Source organism: Prionailurus viverrinus, chromosome A1 (genome assembly GCF_022837055.1).
Source record: "Prionailurus viverrinus isolate Anna chromosome A1, UM_Priviv_1.0, whole genome shotgun sequence".
Lineage (NCBI taxonomy): Eukaryota > Metazoa > Chordata > Mammalia > Carnivora > Felidae > Prionailurus > Prionailurus viverrinus.
The window spans coordinates 99,463,729-99,482,258 of NC_062561.1; the positions used below are offsets into that span (position 1 = coordinate 99,463,729).

Below are 18,530 nucleotides of genomic sequence, written 5' to 3' on the forward strand. Positions count from 1 at the left end.
AGGAAGCAGACTGGCAATGATGAGGGTCTAAAAGAAGACCTGAGAGGTTTGAGAACAGAAAGGAAAAGAGAAATTTAGGGGCACCTGGGTGGCTCAGTTGATTAAGCGTCCAACTTTTGATTTTGGCTCAAGTCATGATTTCATGGTTCATGAGATCAAGCCCCTGACACTGGGCTCTGCATTGACTGCACAGAGCCTGCTTGGGGTTCTCACTCTCCTCTCTCTGTCTGCCCCTCCCCCTGCTCGTGCATGCGCATACTCTCTCTCTCCCAAAATAAATACTTTTTTTTTTAAAAAAGGGGGATTTATTAGAGTTGAGGTAGTCATTTGAAGAGGAGAGATGGTGGTGATGTGTTATCTCTGTACAGTACAATTGCGACTTGTACTAGCTAAAAAGGACCAAGTGTTATATTTTCAGAAATTTTGTATGAGCCACCTGCTAAATACCCATTATTAAAAATAGAAGTATATAAACTCATATTAAATAAATTACATTAAAAATAAAGGTTGTCTAATTATCCCAAGTCATTCGTAATTATTTTACTATATTTTACTGTTATTTGTGTTCCTGGGGTTATCTATTCTTTTTTTAATTATTTTTTTAATGTTTATTTATTTTTCGAGAGAGAGATTGACAGAGCATGAGCAGGGGAGGGGCAGAGAGAGAGGGAGACACAGAATCCGAAGCAGGCTCCAGGCTCTGAGCTGTCAGCACAGAGCTTGACATGGGGCTCACACCTACAAACCGTGAGATCATGACCTGAGCTAAAGTCGGACGCTCAACTGACTGAGCCACCCAGGCGCCCCTCTCCTGAGTTTGTTTTTGCCTATTCTGTCCACATGGTAGAAACATCTTATAATGATGTGCAACTGTGCATTGCTTTCCAACCTCACACACAGTGATGTCACATTTACTGACTTGAAATTGATCACAGTGGGAGTTTACACCAAGGAAATTGGCACACTTTTCAAATCAGAACTCCCTTATACCTGTAAAAACCAGCTGTTAAACATTGACCAGCACAACACCGAAGTGAGACCTTGGAGACAGTGTTAAGAATTGATCTTTCTCACAGGAGAAATAAAGAGGCACTGAAAGGTTTTAAGCAGGGAGTCGACAAGAGCACATTTCTATTTTTAAAAAATCCACTGACGCTACAGAAATGAAAAGGGGAAGCAAGGTGACTTTGGAGAGCCCATATGGTAAATAATGGTGGCTCAGACTAGGACCAAAGAAATGAAAATGCAGAGAAGTGGATTTAACATATACAGTACTTAGGAGCTAAAATAGAAGGCTGAGCTCTGGCAGCAGTAGCAAGAAGCAGTCACTTAAGACCCTCATGAGGAAGAGGTGAAATCTCTACCTCTTCCCTAAATTCTGGATGCTTTGGATGTTTTCATTTTGAGCCCAATTCTGCCACCATGTGTCAAAGAGCCAACTTCACAGTTGAACAAACCTAGGCCCGAATTAGGAGAGAAAAATCTGCATATGGAGATGTGAGATAAAAAAGACTATCTCCCTACAAAAATGAATTATTTAAAAAGTAATCTGTAACCTTTCCGTCTTCATTGATGGCAACCCTGAGAATGGACTCGGAGATATCTGACCCAGGGAGTATAAATGACTGTGTTCTGACACCCAGCATTTGAGCACATGCTTTGCTTCCCACGAGCTGCCCTCCAGACAATGACTGGACAGGACTGAGACCCTAAGGCAAGCCTGTTATGGGTGATGCTAGATTCCTTCCATGAGTGGCTTTAACACCGTGACCCCCCCCGTGACCTTGCCAAACATCCTTAGAACTGCATTGCCTTAGGTGCTCCCTCTGACTTCTCTGTCTTCACATCAATTCTCCTTCACTAGGTAGGGGCATGCATCATGGTCTGATGGTTCTGCAAGACTCATTGATGCCCCTGACTCTGCTTTGTGTCTAGGGCAGGTCTCAAGATTCTGTGACTTGAGTCCCTCCTCCAAGTGATAGCACACATCTGTAGCCTAAGTTCCCGGGTCCAAGAGAAGTTCCTGCCCCCTTCCCCAAAGTCAAACAGCTGCGGTTCCTACCCCTTCTCAGAAGCAGGAGACTGTTGCCTGTGTCTTAGATGTTACAGGTTTTTTTTTTTTTTTAACCTCTTCCTTTAATGCTTAAGTGATCTGTTTTATAAGGGACAGAGATCTGGGAAATACCTGGGGTTTTATGCCTGTGTGCCCAGGAGGGACTCATTCATTCTATTCGCACCCTCATCACCCCATGTGAGAGGCCCATGGAATGAGTGAAGACAGACTGTTTTGTGTCTGAGCTCCTAGGGATTCTAAATTGTCATGATAGCACATATGCCACCTTTAATTATTCATTCAAGTTCTAGCTGTTTCCTCGCTTTCATGGAGGCTGCCTGTTTCCTGTGATTTGCCAGAGGTGAAGCAGTCATTGTGTCCTTTCTCTCCATAGAGGGCTGGGGACTCTTTCCGGTTCAGTTCATTGGGAATCCTTGTGATCTCAGTTCTGTGATGGTCTCAAGAAAAGTGATGATTTTGCAGAGTAGCTGGCTTTTCTCATTTTTAGCACGAGATTAGGGTTTGTCCCATAGGTTTCTACATGCTGAGCCGGGAGAAAGTCCCTGCCCCTTGATATTAAAAATAAGTTATGTTTGTGCATCAGTTATGTTTTTATCTTTGGTGGGTTCAGCAGAGTCGGGAATAGAATGTGTACGTAAGTCATATATTATATGGCGGGCATGTGAAATCCTTAGGTTATCAAACAGTCGACGCTCCTATGGTAACCATTCTATAAATTTCTTTTTTTTTTTTTTTCAACGTTTATTTATTTTTGGGACAGAGAGAGACAGAGCATGAACGGGGGAGGGGCAGAGAGAGAGGGAGACACAGAATCGGAAACAAGCTCCAGGCTCCGAGCCATCGGCCCAGAGCCTGACGCGGGGCTCGAACTCACGGACCGCGAGATGGTGACCTGGCTGAAGTCGGACGCTTAACCGACTGCGCCACCCAGGCGCCCCTCTATAAATTTCTTTAATGATAACATTGAGCAACAGTGGAATCCACAATCCAGTATTCATTAGGACTCACATAGCCGATTACAGCTAGACAGGGAGACATCGTTTCTAGGATGTTTTGCTTCGGGTCATTCTTCACCACAGTTACCTTGTCCTTTCCACCAGGTGGTTGACCAGATTGATACCCTGACCTCTGACCTACAGCTGGAGGATGAGATGACCGACAGCTCCAAGACGGACACCCTGAATAGTAGCTCCAGCGGCACGACGGCCTCAAGCATAGAGAAGATCAAAGTGCAGGCCAATGCCCCTCTCATTAAACCCCCCGCACACCCCTCTGCTATCCTCACCGTCCTGAGAAAGCCAAACCCTCCGCCGCCTCCCCCACGGTTGACACCTGTGAAGTGTGACGACCCCCAAAGAGTGGTGCCAGCCGTCAATCCTCTAAAGACCAATGGAACCCTTCTGCGAAACGGAGGCTTGCCAGGGCCGCCGAACAAAATTCCCAACGGAGATGTCTGCTGCATCCCCCCCGGTACCTTGGACAAGGCTCCAGCACAGCCTCTGATGCACAGACCTGAAAAAGACAGGTGTCTCCAGGCAGGACCTCGGGAACGAGTTCGGTTTAATGAGAAAGTGCAGTACCATGGCTACTGTCCGGACTGTGACCCCCGGTATAACATAAAAAACAGGGAGGTCCACTTACACAGCGAACCTGTCCACCCACCGGGAAAGCTTCCTCACCCAGTCCCCCCGCTTCCTCCTCCGCCCCACCTCCCTCCTTTCCCCCTAGAGAATGGGGGACTGGGAATAAGCCACAGTCACAGCTTCCCCCCTCTCAGACCTGCAACTGTGCCTCCTTCCACTGCACCAAAACCACAGAAGACGATCTTGAGGAAATCAACCACTACCACAGTGTGATGTATGCCATTTCAAAAACTTTTTGTGCTTTTTTTTAATTTCTATATTATAAACATAAAATAATAAGTAAGGAGCACTTTCTACTCAAGCAATAAAAAGCCCAAATATATTAATTCTGCATTCAGCAAAGGGGCATAAAAAAACCACCTGGTAAGTATGCCATGTGTTGTTTCTATCCCAGGTTTATGTTATTTAAAAAGTTGCATCACTAGAAACCACAGAACCATGAAAAGGCTGAATATGCTATGTGTGTGTGTGTGTGTGTGTGTGTGTGTGTTTAACTGACCTGTGATAAACAGTGATCTGCAGGTTTCAAATAGTTTGGTTTACTATAAGAGATGGAATTAGATTCATTTTATTCATGCCTAACTCATCTATGCATTAATAACATATCACCCCCCCCCAACTTCGACCCAATGCTTTTTAGGAAGAAATTTTAATACTGAAGGACTATTTTGTTATTTTTTTTCTAAAGATGTTTGTCACTAGTTTTACATTATTAAATGCTGAGAACAATACCAAAAAGTTTATTTTCTATACTATACAATTATATGTTCAAGCTATCTATGTAATGAAAGATTTTGTCTGTGGAAATGTCATGTGTCAATAAACAACAGTACATAATGGCAAAATCAGATGTTCCTCAGAATTAAAATGCAGCAGTGGTTCATTTCATCCCTACTCATTTCACCGAAATGGGTAGCTATTCTGACAGAGTGTGGAGAAGATTACAGTGAGCATATGCCAGAATTTTCCAAGTTCACTATCATAGTCAGGTCATAAATAGTACTTCACGCATTTTCATAGGATGTATTGTGGTCCCCCCAAGACCGTATATGGAGTGTCCCGTTGACCCAGTACATGGCCAAGCCCTTTAAGGCCCTCCTCACACTGAGCATTCCTCCAGGACATACCATAAACCAGTATGTTGAAGCAGTGGGATGGTTTGCCTCCTGCATCAGCAAGCTCTCTGCCTTCAAGGAAATACCTATTTATCAGAACTACAGCGGAAAATAAAGACGCTTCTGGAATAGGATGTTTTTAGTATCAGCCTTAACGCTGTTTCCCCTCAGAGTTGAAATATGTCAGGGGTCTTTGTCATATTTTAGGAGGAAGAGAAGAAATCCTTCCCTCCTAACATCTTACAAAAGCCCTCTCTTAAGTCTAACTTTCCAGCTTACATCACTTACCCATCCATGGACCACGTTAACTTCCCAACTACTGTGATGTGGACTGATCGGATATTTTGTGAACTAGAAATGAGCTTATCTGTCCTAGAATTATGAAAACAGGTGCATACCTGAACAAAAGTTGTCCATGACGTGGCAAGAGTAGAGGCATTCATCTTTGGTGGAAATTCGTTTATTGTGCAGCTTAATAAAGAATGCTTTAATCTTTTAGACTATCTGGCTTTTGATCTCAAAACTTTAATTTTTTGTTGCTACAGGGAGATAGTCATATTTCTTTCTCGCTGTTTTCAAGCCGTATTATGTTAATTTGGAATCCTTTTTTTCACAACTTCCTTTTAAAAGATGATAGCATACCTTAGGCAGATTAACAGAAAAAAAAATAGGCATTACTTTTTGAAGGAACAATTTCATGAGTAAAAAAATAGAGGATGTCATGTTGCATATTTACTCAGCATGATTTTCTTTCCTGTGTGTGTTGGCGATGAAGATAATACAAGCAGAATAAATCCAGTGTTGTTTTTTTTTTTTCCAGAAAGTTACAGAACATAAGACCAATTATAAAGACAGGCCATCATCTAAAATTTATTAATTGTTTGATAAGTATATTTAATAAATCTGACCCAAGTAAATAAAGAATTGACTCACCAAATACCAAAATATTATATTCTTAACATTTTCATGCATTCATTGAGGCTTGATATGAATAAATCCAAGACTTCATCATCTTTCTAGGTTTTAATAATTACTCTCTTTCCAATGTGTATCCATTGTTAGACCATGTAGTGTTATAAGCAGTCTTTGAATGCATGCAGCTTTCTCCCTTCAGCCCATCTTCCTTCCATAGCCAGTTATGTGTGACCTAATAATTAGCTTTTAGTTCAAAACACTGACACCTGTCAATGTCTGGGAGCCAATATGGATCTCAACGTAGAGCTTCTTAGCAGCCACAAATCATGCACAGAGTAGATAACTCCATTGCAATAAAGCAGATTGAATAAGCTGAATAATTCATGCTGATCCAGTAAGGACATTGAGCCAGATGCTTAGATACAACCAGTGAGGTTCAAATTCACATCTCTTCTTCCAAGTATAGACCAAAGGTACCCCATGGGAAATCATCTTTTTAAGTGTGATTGGTGACATATGCCAAAACGACAATACCTGCTTTTGTTCAACACATTTACAAGTAAATTTTGGCCTGGAAAGCTGAATTAAATCCCAACCTAAAAAAGATAAGAGGTATTGACCTTCTTCTCTTATTACACTTTATTATATCATCAGCATTAATGTTAGATCATATGAGTGTTGGGACTTTCTTTTGAGTTTATTTCCATATGTTATTTCATTTTTTTTCATTAAGGTATGGAATATATTGGGGGTGCCTGGGTGGCTCAGTCGGTTAAGTGTCTGACTTCAGCTCAGGTCATGATCTCTTGGTTCATATGTTCGAGCCTTGGGTGATGCTATGCTGACAGCTTGGAGCCTGGAGCCTGATTCGGATTCTGTGTCTCCCTCTCTCCCTGATCCTCCCCAACTTATGCTCACTCTCTGTCTCTCAAAAATAAATAAACATTTTTTTAAAAAAAGGTATGGAGTATATTGGGCCAATGTATTTTTTCCCAACTGGTAATTTTGAAACATTCCCTGGAACTTAGGTCTTTAAATATATATAAACTTCTAAAACATGAAAAGCAATGAACATAGGCATCATAATATTTGCCTGGAAACTTCTAATTAAAGTTTCATAAGTGGCAATGCCATTTTTATCATCAGAAAACATTGATTTCCAAATTTAAATTCTGCCCATCATCCATTAAATCATCATAAAACAGGGCAAATAGTTGCTTTTCCTGAAGATTCCAAAACAAAAATTCCTATTTCATACCCCTCAGGACAGTTCTTTCTCCCAGTGTGCATTCGGAGCCTTTCATTTCCCTGAGGAGTATATACCCCCAAGTTAGCCTCCATCCTCTTTTGAAGGGGATGTTCCTACAAAAGGTGTGAGGGGATTGCTGCTTATGGCAACACTCAGAGTGAAACATATGTTTTTGTTTGTTTGTTTGTTTGTTTGTTTTTAAAGTAGTATCTAGGGGTGCATGGGTAGCTCAGTCTGTTAAGCTTCCGAATTTGGCTCAGGTCATGATCTCATGGTTCATGAGTTCTAGCCCCACATTGGGCTCTGTGCTGAAAGAGGTTGGTGCCTGCTTCGGATTCTGTGTGTCCCTCTCACTCTGCCCGTCCCCTGCTGGCACTCTGTCTCTGTCTCTCTCAGAAATAAATAAACATTTAAAAAAATGTTTTTGAAAGTACTATCTTTTAATTAAATTGGCCTAGGCAAGAGTTTGTCTTGCTAGTTTAAACAACGATTATCCCAATTTGGACTTAGGAGGTTATTGTATCTTATCTGAGAAAGGCAAAGAGAACGTAAAAAATTGACCAGAGTTCCCTTCCGTCTCTACGTAGTTACAGCAGTTATAAAAGGAGATAAAACTGTTTTTTTTTAGGTCATGCTTAAGCTAAATTTAAAATATCTGCTCAAAAATACAGGGCATGCCAAAAGAGAAATGTGCCACTCTTCCAGTTTGTTATTATATTCCTACCTTCCCTCATTAGCTTAACATTATTCTAGAAAAAAGGAAAATGAGCCTGGTATTAACTGAAGTGGTTTAATTAACCTAAAAAGTCTTGCATTTGAATTTTGCCTGCATCTAATTATTTAATGAATAAAGGTCTAAGGCATGGTATTATTTGACTTTCTTTGGACAGATCAGTAGTTGCTTGCTTTTGGCATTACCAGGAGCAGCGACTATAGACTGTCTATGCAAAACCTTTTATCTACAGATTCTAATTATAGCAAATTAGAATTAATATTTATTAATATTAATAAATTCTGCAAAATCTAATTTTTGGATGCTCCATGAAGAAAAGCTTGAGTAGTCCATGTTTAATTGCACTGGGAATGATGTAATCAAGTCACGAATTGGTGCCTTCCTTGACCAAACTTTTTTCCATGGAAAATACGCAGTAATGCAATGTCAAGTCTGGCAGTTGTCCTGATTCAGTTTCTTTCCCCTGATTCTCTATTGGTAGCACATTTTGCTGCCCTTGAATTTGTAGCAGATTGCAGTGCGATGTACTTTGGTACATACTGATGATTTCTAAGTGAGGGGATGATTTATGAGCAATAAAGCTCTGTGAAAAGCCTCCATCTCATAATTAGATAAAATGCACAGAATCTCACAGTTACTAGACGCTGTCACCAAACCACACGACATTTTCCAGGTCGATTTGCTTTTTAGGTCGATTTAAGTTTTCAGACCAAACATTTTGGATTTTTAGAATCGTTCAAGTTGCCTGATTCTGAAATAATGACAGATGGGTTACTTCCATGAGGGCACACAGTGGTGGTGAACATGAAACTGGAGGTAGGCACGTCTCGTGGGGCAGGAATTATGTAGGGTGTCATTATGTTGGAAGCCCTTGGATTTATCATTCTGGTCTTTTTGAGGAAAAAAAAAACTAAAGTGGAACATAAAGACACTCTGCCAATAACCCTCTCTCAAATATTGCTTATAATTCTGACTTCTTTTTTTTTTTTTTTTTTTTTTTTTAGAAACAGAGTCTTTTTAAATTTTTTTTTTTTCAACGTTTATTTATTTTTGGGACAGAGAGAGACAGAGCATGAACGGGGGAGGGGCAGAGAGAGAGGGAGACACAGAATCGGAAACAGGCTCCAGGCTCTGAGCCATCAGCCCAGAGCCCGACGCGGGGCTCGAACTCAGGGACCGCGAGATCGTGACCTGGCTGAAGTCGGACGCTTAACCGACTGCGCCACCCAGGCGCCCCTAATTCTGACTTCTTAATCAAGGATAGGTAAGCTAATATTATTAACTGTTTTCTCAAACTTTACATACATTAGAGTTTCTCTAAGTTCTCATAGGAATGTGTAAGACAGATGATATTACTCTGATTTTACAAGTGAAGAAATCCAGGACCTCAGTTTCAGTATTTTGCCAAAATCAATCCCTTAGTCAGTGACTGAGCTGGCATTTCATGCCAGCTTGACTCCCCATAATTTCTCCCCCATCACATCACCATTTAATTATGTTCTTCATTGCCCTGAACTTTGCAAATCTTTCCTTTATTCTGAGCAGCTATTTTGACGCTTGGAAGGGGTTACCTAATGCTATTTTGACATTCTTAATATGTTTGATCTTTGCAGAATATAAAAGGGATTTCAGGCAATTTAGCAACCGTCTAAAATGAATGAGCTGCTGAATAATGCCAGCCTCATTTTCTCGTGTATTATATCAGCAGCCTCACCTTTCAGGTTTTTTTTTTTCCCCCTAAGTTCAAAGACTGTCTATTATTTTGGTTTCTTTCCCTAAGAAGTTTTGATTTCTTAGTATGAATGCCTTTTGACCATGAACATGTCACTTCCATTACCTGTATTTCATTTGTAAATTTCATCTATTTGACATTGACCCATGCACTAAAAATAGCAACTGATCCATTCCATGGAACCACTAAAGAACAAGCGCATTAGAGCTCTCTTTACTAAAAACTTTTCATCCTTTTGTTACTAGACTATAGATATGATTTTCCATTGTTTGATAGTGTAGTTATCAATTCTCCCAACCACCAAAGGGAAATTTGGACCAACTAAATAAAACAGTGGAGTGCCCTGGAGTAGGTTTGGGTTGATATTGACAAAACATGTGATATCTAACCCTCATCAAGGACTTCCTGTATGCCAAACATTCTTCTACGTGTTTTGTATGTTGTATTTTCCCCTTGTAATACCATTTTCCCTCATAGCAACCCAATGTATTAGACACTATCATTATCTACATTCTACAAATGAGGAAGCTATGGCTCCAGCATCAGGCTGCCCAAGATTATAGAGCCAAGAAGTGGCCAAGCCAGAATTGCAAGACTGCCTAAAGCCTAGCCCCTGCATTGTGCACAGGTGACCTGTGTAGCTGAAGGTCCCTATTTCACTGGAACTTGTCTGAAGCTGTCAAAAGACATACCATGAGAGGAGAACAGTCTCTCTTTGTAAGTCAAGATAGTCTAGGTATGGTAGCAAACAACCATAATATCTCAGGAGGATCTGAGTTATTTCTTGTTCACTCAAAGTTCATCTTAAGTCCAGGAGGCTCTCCAGGCAGCCATTCAGCAGTCTGGGCTCTACAGGTTTTGTAGGGACACCATCTGGTCAAGTGTCCGCTTCCAGGACCACCACAACAGAGGATGGAGCTACTTAACTTGTGCACTCATCTCAGCCTCTGTACATGTCACTGGCCAAAGCTAGTCACTGTAGTCCCCATATGCCCAAGAAAGGAAAGGAGATCTGCACATCCATGAGTACAAGTCGTACCTACCACTGTTCCTAAAGGAGTAATTTTTTGGTGTGTGTGTAATTCGAGTATATTATAGACTATTATAGACCCCTTCCCGTCCTTTCCTTTTCATATTACTTGATATTCATTTAATCTCATCATAAATTAGGATGACATCGTATTTTAAACAAAGATAGAGAGGAAAGAAATGGACTTAACAGCAGCCCTGCTAAAAACTTAGTGGAGGGAATTGACAGCATTTACTAAGATGAGGGATAAGTTGTATTACAGCCTTTAGCTACCATATTTACATTCTTTCTGAGGATACTCACCAACCTACATGTGATAGTTCAGCATTTTAGACTCGCGTACTAAATTTTCAGTAGTCGGGGTGCCTGGGTGGCTCAGTTAGTTGTCCATCAGACTTTGGCTTAGGTCATGATCTCACTGTTAGTGCGTTAGAACCCTACAGCAGGCTCACCGCTGTCAGCACGGAGCCCACTTGGGATCCTCCGTCTCCCTCTCTCTCTCCGCCCCTACCCCGGTGGCACTATCTCAAAAATAAATAAACATTAAAATAAATAAAAATAAATAAATTTTCAGTAGTCAAATCTCTACAGTTCCTTTTGTAGGACATTAGGTGACTATATGAATAATTATCTTTAGAAGAATAGATAAACCTAATTTGAAGACACTTATTTATCCAGAATAGTCCAAAGAAGTATGAAACACCACTATAGAAATTTAGGTCATTGATGATATAAATTATGTCGTGTGTTTATAATATTCACTTAGGCAGCAGTGTGTTATGATAAAAATGTAAATTTGAAAACAGAATGCTTGGATTTGAGTCTCAATTTTTCCAACTCCCACGTGTTCCTGGTCAAATTGCTAAACCAAGTCTAGGGCTTGCTTTAAAATGAAGATAAAAATGCCCCTCTTTTCTACCTAATAAGGCTCTTGAATCACTATCCTCCCCTGTTGTATATTCTGGGATCACCCAACCCTCTTTATTTTTACATGTCAGGGGCGAGGACAGTAATATCAACAGGAGGATGTTGCAATTTCTGCACAAACCCTAAATGAACTTCTAAGGCATCAGGACCATACACAGAAGCTCTTTGGTAGGCAGAAAGGCTGGAAGGGAAATCAGACAAAGCCACATGAATAGGCAACTTCAGGATTCAACAAGTCTGCAGAGCTACCGAATAGGCAGGATCACCAATGCGTTCCACCTCATTCTTTCCAGATATCATTTATTGGTTCCAACTCCAACTTCTTTTCAATTCATGTCTCTCTTGTGGTCACAAAATTAGAGATGATCTGCATTTCCCTTGCTTAATTTTGTCTCTTACCTTGCAAAGTCTTAGATCTGTACTTGTTGCCCACACTGCCCCATTCACACATCTTAGTTCTACTATAGTCACCTTGACACACTTAACCATCCCCCACTGCTACCCAATTCGCTAACATTTTTCTGTTTCTCCTTAAAGTATACCACCTTCCAACATATTGTCATAAGGCCCCGATCATTTAATGAATGTGAAGTACCTTACGAACCTCAAACTTCAAACAAATGCCAATCATTGCTATGATTTTGCCATGTTTCTTGTCAAATTGCCCTGCTCCTTGTTAATCTGGTGGATTGATTTGTATTTGCCTAAATTCATGCAAATGGTATTTTATTCATGTCACTTATAAAGTAATTATTTTACTTGGATGTTTTTATACTTATACGATCAAGTAAACTTATGATTTTCTTAGAACTTTCCAGTTCATATGTAGAAGTCTCATTTTTGGTTTATTAAATTTTATTAATTTATAAATTAGCTAATTTTATGAATTAGTAAGTCAGAAAAGGCACATGAGAGAAATCCTAGGTGACTACAACAGAAAGCACAGCTCATTAAACTGTTTTGACAAGTGTAACTTAGTTTTAATTTTTTATGATAATATTTAATAGTACATGAATAAATTCATTTAGAATTTAATTTGTCAAACTAATTAAAGTCTAATACCATTAGGCCTTTATAAATCTTCGAAAAGTGTTTGTTTGAATAAGAGATTAAGTCATCAGGCTTTTGTTTAAAAAGAAAGTGTCTATGTTTGTGATTAAAAACATCATTTATCAATGATATTATTAAAATCTGACAAAGCATTAACCATCGTTTTGCTTTAAGCAAAGTCTGTCATGTATTTGATTACATGTTTCAGTGAGGTATCTTTCACAAGGACTAAGGACTAAAATTTTTGATCATACTAATTTATGGATTAAGTATAAATAAATAAATAAATAAATATGGCTAATAACAGTCCAGGGTTATCCAGAACTTTTTCTACCAATTCCAACACTTCAAGACAAAAACAAGATATTTGGATTTACTTTACCTCCTTTTTAAAACTTCACAATTGTACCAATTGACGACTGTATTTTCCTTGCTATTTGAGATACACTACTGACATTCTGATTTTTTAATAGATTCCTAAGTGGATTTAATTATCATTACAGAGAATTAATATTAAAAATAGCTCCTCCAGGGGTATGTGGAGGTCCATTAAGTATTGGACTCTTGATCTCAGTTCAGGTCTTGATCTCAGGGACTTGAGTTCGAACCCAGTGTTGGGCTTCGTGCCCAACTTAAAAAAAAAAAAATAGTTCCTCCATATGACATTCTAATAAATCTGATCATCAAAAATCCAATTTGCAGCTGTATTTAATTTCTGCCTCTCCCTGGTGCCTTTTACCCAAGTAATTTGGATTTTTTCCCAACTGTCTTTCGTTTTTGTAATTTATTCCCAGTGACACTCTACTCAGAGAGGCTTTTAGCTCATTTTCAATGTTTCGTTTGCTACCTTCCTGGTCACTTGACCTCTTGCCTGAATTTCCACTTGATTCTGCAGATATCCAACAAAGAAATTTTTCTTTCATCATTTCAGCTCAGTCCAGAAATTTCGAAGGCTCAGGTCAATCTATTTAAAATTCTTAACTGGGTCTGGCAGTTCTAGCAAAAACCCTCCCAAGGCTGCTTTTACAACCTCCCCATCTAGGGAGCCCAACACTGGTAAGACTGTTCCGGCCACATGGTCTCAGTCACTGACCCCCTGACCTGAATTACTTCCATTACTGCACCTTTTCTTGGACATGTACCGCGGGCCTGAAATAACTTCTCCTTCCTGTTGTGGTTTTGTAAATCTTGCTGTGCAGATTCCCACCATTTATTCAAATCCTCTCCTAATCAATCAGTCAACCAATCAATGAAGTAAAACATTTTTAAGAATGTAAAAACACCACAGTGGTAAAATGGTTACAACATAGGTAAAAATTTTAAAAACAGGAAACATAAAGATGTATGTGGAAAACATAGTAATTAAATTAGTAATAAACTAGTAATTAAATAAATGCAAATTACTGTTTGTCTTCACAAAATTATGTAAAGGGACATTTGCTTTCACTGGGAAACAAAACATACAGTATTAAATTAGAAGAGACTTATAGACCCATCACTTAGTAGGTTAGAAAATTGACCTCCTACTAGGACAAACTCATGCAAATGCATGTGCAGAAATGTAAGTTTCTTTGATGTAAAATGTATTCCTATTCACTTAAGACAAACGGTCCCTAGGAGAAGAAAGATTGCTACATACCGGTGTGTGAGAATCAGAATCTGGGCGGAGAAGAAGAAGTAAGCTAGAAAATTTGAGCTAACAATGTAAGGTACTGTCACATATGCAGAAAGTGCTAGGCGAAAGGAAGGAAAGGAAGTGAAAAGGAAACTGAAAGGAAGAGCAATTGAAATCTTATACTTAAAGATTAACCTGAATACAATGGAAGAAAATGAAGGTTACACACTTAACATGTGAAAGTTTAGTTGTATTTTGGACCATTTAAACCAAGGTTATTATAACGCACCGCTCGTATTTCACATTTTTATTTTTTTTTAATTTGAAGATACACTCTACTTTGGCTAACGACATGGGGAAAAGCCACTTTTTCCTCTCCAGATGTATACAGCTGATAAGGATTTCAAAGAGACAATTCTGCCTATAAATGTTCCCATGAGAGTAAGACTTTCAGTTTTATATTTAGTCTTCTATTGCATGTGCTTAAGATCTTCTCACCCTGGGGCGCCCGGGTGGCTCAGCCAATTGAGCATCCAGCTTTGACTCAGATCATGAATGTGCGGTTCGTGACTTTCAGCCCCAGGTGGGCTCTGTGCTGACAGCTCAGAGCCTGGAGCCTGGTTCAGATTCTGTGTCTCCCTCTTTCTCTGCCCCTCCCCTGCTCACGCTCTGTCTCTCTGTCTTTCAAAAATAAATAAAGATTTAAAAAAATTCAAAAGAAAGATCAGTCTCATGCCAAGCTCTGTCCAAGTCACTAGGATGACGTAATGGGGACAGGAATGAGTGCTCCCCGCATTTTGGCAAGGACCACAGTGCCAGATTCAGAGACAAAAGAGGTAAGTAACAATTTGCAACTGAAATTGTGTCTGGGACGTTTTCCTTACACTACCCTAAACCTGTCTCCACTTACTGGAATCAATATGCAAAGATACATGAGTCTTCTTCCCGTTGAGAACATTCAAATAGTCCTTTTTTGCTGTGTTTAGGAAACACACCAAATGTGTTTCCTAAAACTAGTGAAACAAATCCTTATGTTTTATTTCCGGGAGAGTACCTATCATGTGAGTAAGAGTGTGCAATATTCTTTCTATAGAGCGTGATAAAATTGCTTTGATAAAGACACAGCAGCCATCTCGATGTGTGTCTGTGGACTGAATCCATAGAATGAACAACAAGGTTACAGTGTTTTATTGGTTATTTTCTATTTTCTCATAGGTTTTTCTATGGCTTTTATTTAATGTGTTATTCCTTATAATGTTTGGGCAAATGGCAGAGATATCTGAAAAGACTCTTTTTATATATTTGGTTCAGTTGTGAGTTTTCTCATTGATAGTTTTGAAGTGTGACATTTACTTAGCTTACATTTATAAAGGTTAGTCGTAATGTTTCCTAATCCAAGAAATGAGGGCAGATACTCTGGATTTCTTATAACGTATGGGCTGATATAAAAAGCAGCTGATAGTACACTCATCTTTTAGAAAACAGGGCAATGGGGTTGGATTTGAAAGTATATATTACCTCAAGGTGTCTTAGAAACTGTCTTCTTCTCTTTCAAAATATTCTGTATCCCCTCAGAGGTTTTTTGTTGTTTTTTTTTTTTTAATTATACTGTTATGGTTATCATGTTATAGTAACAATTAGTTTTTAGATGGCTGTTTCCTCTACTAGAGGTGAGCCTCTCTAGGACGTGGAAAGTAACTTAATCCTTCCTTCCCTCCTTTTTCTTTCCTTTCCTTTCCTTTTCTTTTCTTCCTTTCCTTTCCCTTTTCTTTCTCTTCCTTCCTTCCTTCCTTCCTTCCTTCCTTTTTCCTTCCTTCCTTCACTTCTTTCTTTTTCTTTATTTAAAAATTATTTATTTATTTATTTATTTACTTGTTTATTTATTTATTTTACCTTTTGACCCCCTTCACCTCTTTCTCCACAGCCCCTGCCTCTAGCAGCCACCCATCTGTTCTCTGTATCCCTGAGCTTGGGTGTTTGTTTATTTTTTAATATTCCACATAGATACTACCTCAAGATGTCCTAGAACTTTTTTTTAAAAATAATGAATTAGATACTAACAATGCATCAAAGTTTATCTAAGCAAAGAATTAATTTTTTTCTATCAAAATTTAAACACAGTGTTATAAGAACACAAGCTCTTACAGTCCTCTCTAAAATTCCTAGGGAAAAAACGTCCTTTGAAAAAAAATTAAGTTTATTTACTTATTTTGAGAGAGACAGAGACAGCAAGTGGGCGGGTGGAGGGGCAGAGAGAGGCAAGGGAGGGGGGAGAGAATCTCAAGCAGGCTCCACACTGTCAGCACAGAGCCCATTGTGGGTCTAGAACTCACGAACCATGAGATCACGACCTGAGCTGAAATCAAGAGTGAGACACTTAACCAACTGAGCCACCCAGGCACCCCAGAAAAAAGCTTCTTAAGGAGGAGAGGTAGCAAACCCCTATGAAGGTGGTGGCACTTGTAGGTTCTGGGGGGATTGTGCTGTGGAAAACAGAATTTTCATCTGACCTTGGATCTTGGAAATGGGTGGTGATGGGGGCAAGGTTTCTATGAGCATAGGCAATGGACTTTGTTGGCACGAGTTCCTTTTTTTCCCCCTTTTTGGCCTAGGGGTGGGTTGCAAGTCTGAAAGAGTGCAGGGTTCCTATAAAAGAGTGGTACTGATTGCACCCAAGAGAACCTGTCTTTCTTTTCCAGATGGAGAGTTGAAGAAATCTGAGAATATATGTTCTAAAAATTCTTAGCATTTTATGGTATAGAAACTAGAGCACCACTGTGCTGAGGAATATTTTAGATCTCAGGATACTCATTTGCTTGGCCGGATATGCCAGGGTGGATGTCAGTGCTGACTAGACATCATAATCACCCGGGAAGTTTTACTCCCTGAGCCCCATCCTGGACCAATTAAATCAGAATCTCCTCCTGGTGGGCCCAAACATCAGTGGATTTTAAGATTTTAAAATTACCCATGTGATTCCAGGACGTCATCATGATTAAAAACCTCTGAATAATAGTGAACAATAAAATGGTACATCTGGTATTAATTATTGTATCCTAATGGCAATAGTATGAAATCAGTACTTAGGGAGCCTATTTACATCTTTATTTTGCATAGGAGGAAGAGACAGGAATATATTTAGAAATCTACATTTTAAAAAGTTTAAGTGGAGCATTAAAATCTCGTTTCAGTGAATGCAGTGTTAAAAACAGGTAATTAATCCCTCAGCTAGAGATCCCTTTAAGGTAAATTTAAAGTGGCCAATATATGGTTTCTGTGAATTCTCTTACCGCTCAAAGTTTCTGTGATTCCCTGGGTTAACATCTATTTCAAGAAGTTAAAAGTAAAATTTAACATTAAATTGTGACAAAAACCAAAAGTTTAGTTGTTTAAGTTTTAAGAATACTGCTTAGGGGCGCCTGGGTGGCGCAGTCGGTTAAGCGTCCGACTTCAGCCAGGTCACGATCTTGCGGCCCGTGAGTTCGAGCCCCGCGTCGGGCTCTGGGCTGATGGCTCAGAGCCTGGAGCCTGTTTCCGATTCTGTGTCTCCCTCTCTCTCTGCCCCTCCCCCGTTCATGCTCTGTCTCTCTCTGTCCCAAAAATAAATAAATGTTGAAAAAAAAAATTAAAAAAAAAAAAAAGAATACTGCTTAAGTATTAGTAATATACTTAGGTATCAGAAATTCTAAACCTATTATGACTATAGACCATTACTCTAATTTTATGACAATAATTCATTATCAGTCAGCTGTTATTCATATTGTTAATGGTAACTTTAATGTAAAATATCCAATATAATGTTCTGACATTGTCAGAAATCTTATATTCTTATGACCTCCCTCAGTTTCTACTTTTCCACAACTCATGTCCATTGTAATAAATTATCTTGGTATTTTCCACACGTGCTTTAAACAAATTTCAAGTGTCTATCACTTTCATTTATTTATTGTTTATTTTGAGGGAGAGCACATGCGAGTAGGGGAGGGGCAGAGAGGGAGAGAGAGAATCCCAAGCAGGCTCCGTGCTGTCCAAGCTCAACATGGGGCTCGAACTCACAAACTTTGAGATCATGATCTGGGCCAAGGTCAAGAGCTGGACACTCAATTACCCAGGCGCCCCTCTTTCATTTTTATGTAAAGAAAGTAGAAGTCAATTTTCAAAGTTTAGAAAACATTCTTCATAACCTCCCCCAAATTATATATTTTAGTAATTGTGTTTATCTTTTATAATCAGCTTATATTTTTCACACTAGCTTTAACAAACTTGAAAATTGTCTTTATTTCTGTGTGTGTGTGTGTGTGTGTGTGTGTGTGGTGCTCTTTGGCTAAGGAAGTAAGTCTCCCTTTTTGACACTCAGGACATAAGTAAGAACATATAATCATCACACATATTCAAATTCTGTATTAAGTATCAAAGATAACAGCGACTATAAATAATTTGCAATGCC

The 18,530-nt window shown here is 39.2% G+C and overlaps 1 protein-coding gene across 4 annotated transcripts in view; it reads left to right on the forward strand.

The window, feature by feature from the left end:
• Positions 1-18,530, forward strand: part of PRR16 (proline rich 16) — a 313,309-nt gene that overhangs the window by 200,266 nt on the left and 94,513 nt on the right. For 3 of the 4 annotated variants that reach the window (XM_047876619.1, XM_047876600.1, XM_047876608.1), the window contains one exon: positions 3,175-6,669. In XM_047876619.1, the coding sequence (XP_047732575.1) occupies positions 3,175-3,930 (756 nt within the window). In that variant the 3' untranslated portion in view covers positions 3,931-6,669. Of the gene's footprint in view, positions 1-3,174; positions 6,670-18,530 lie in introns of those variants that run through there. The other variant, XR_007155960.1, reaches the window with a different exon arrangement.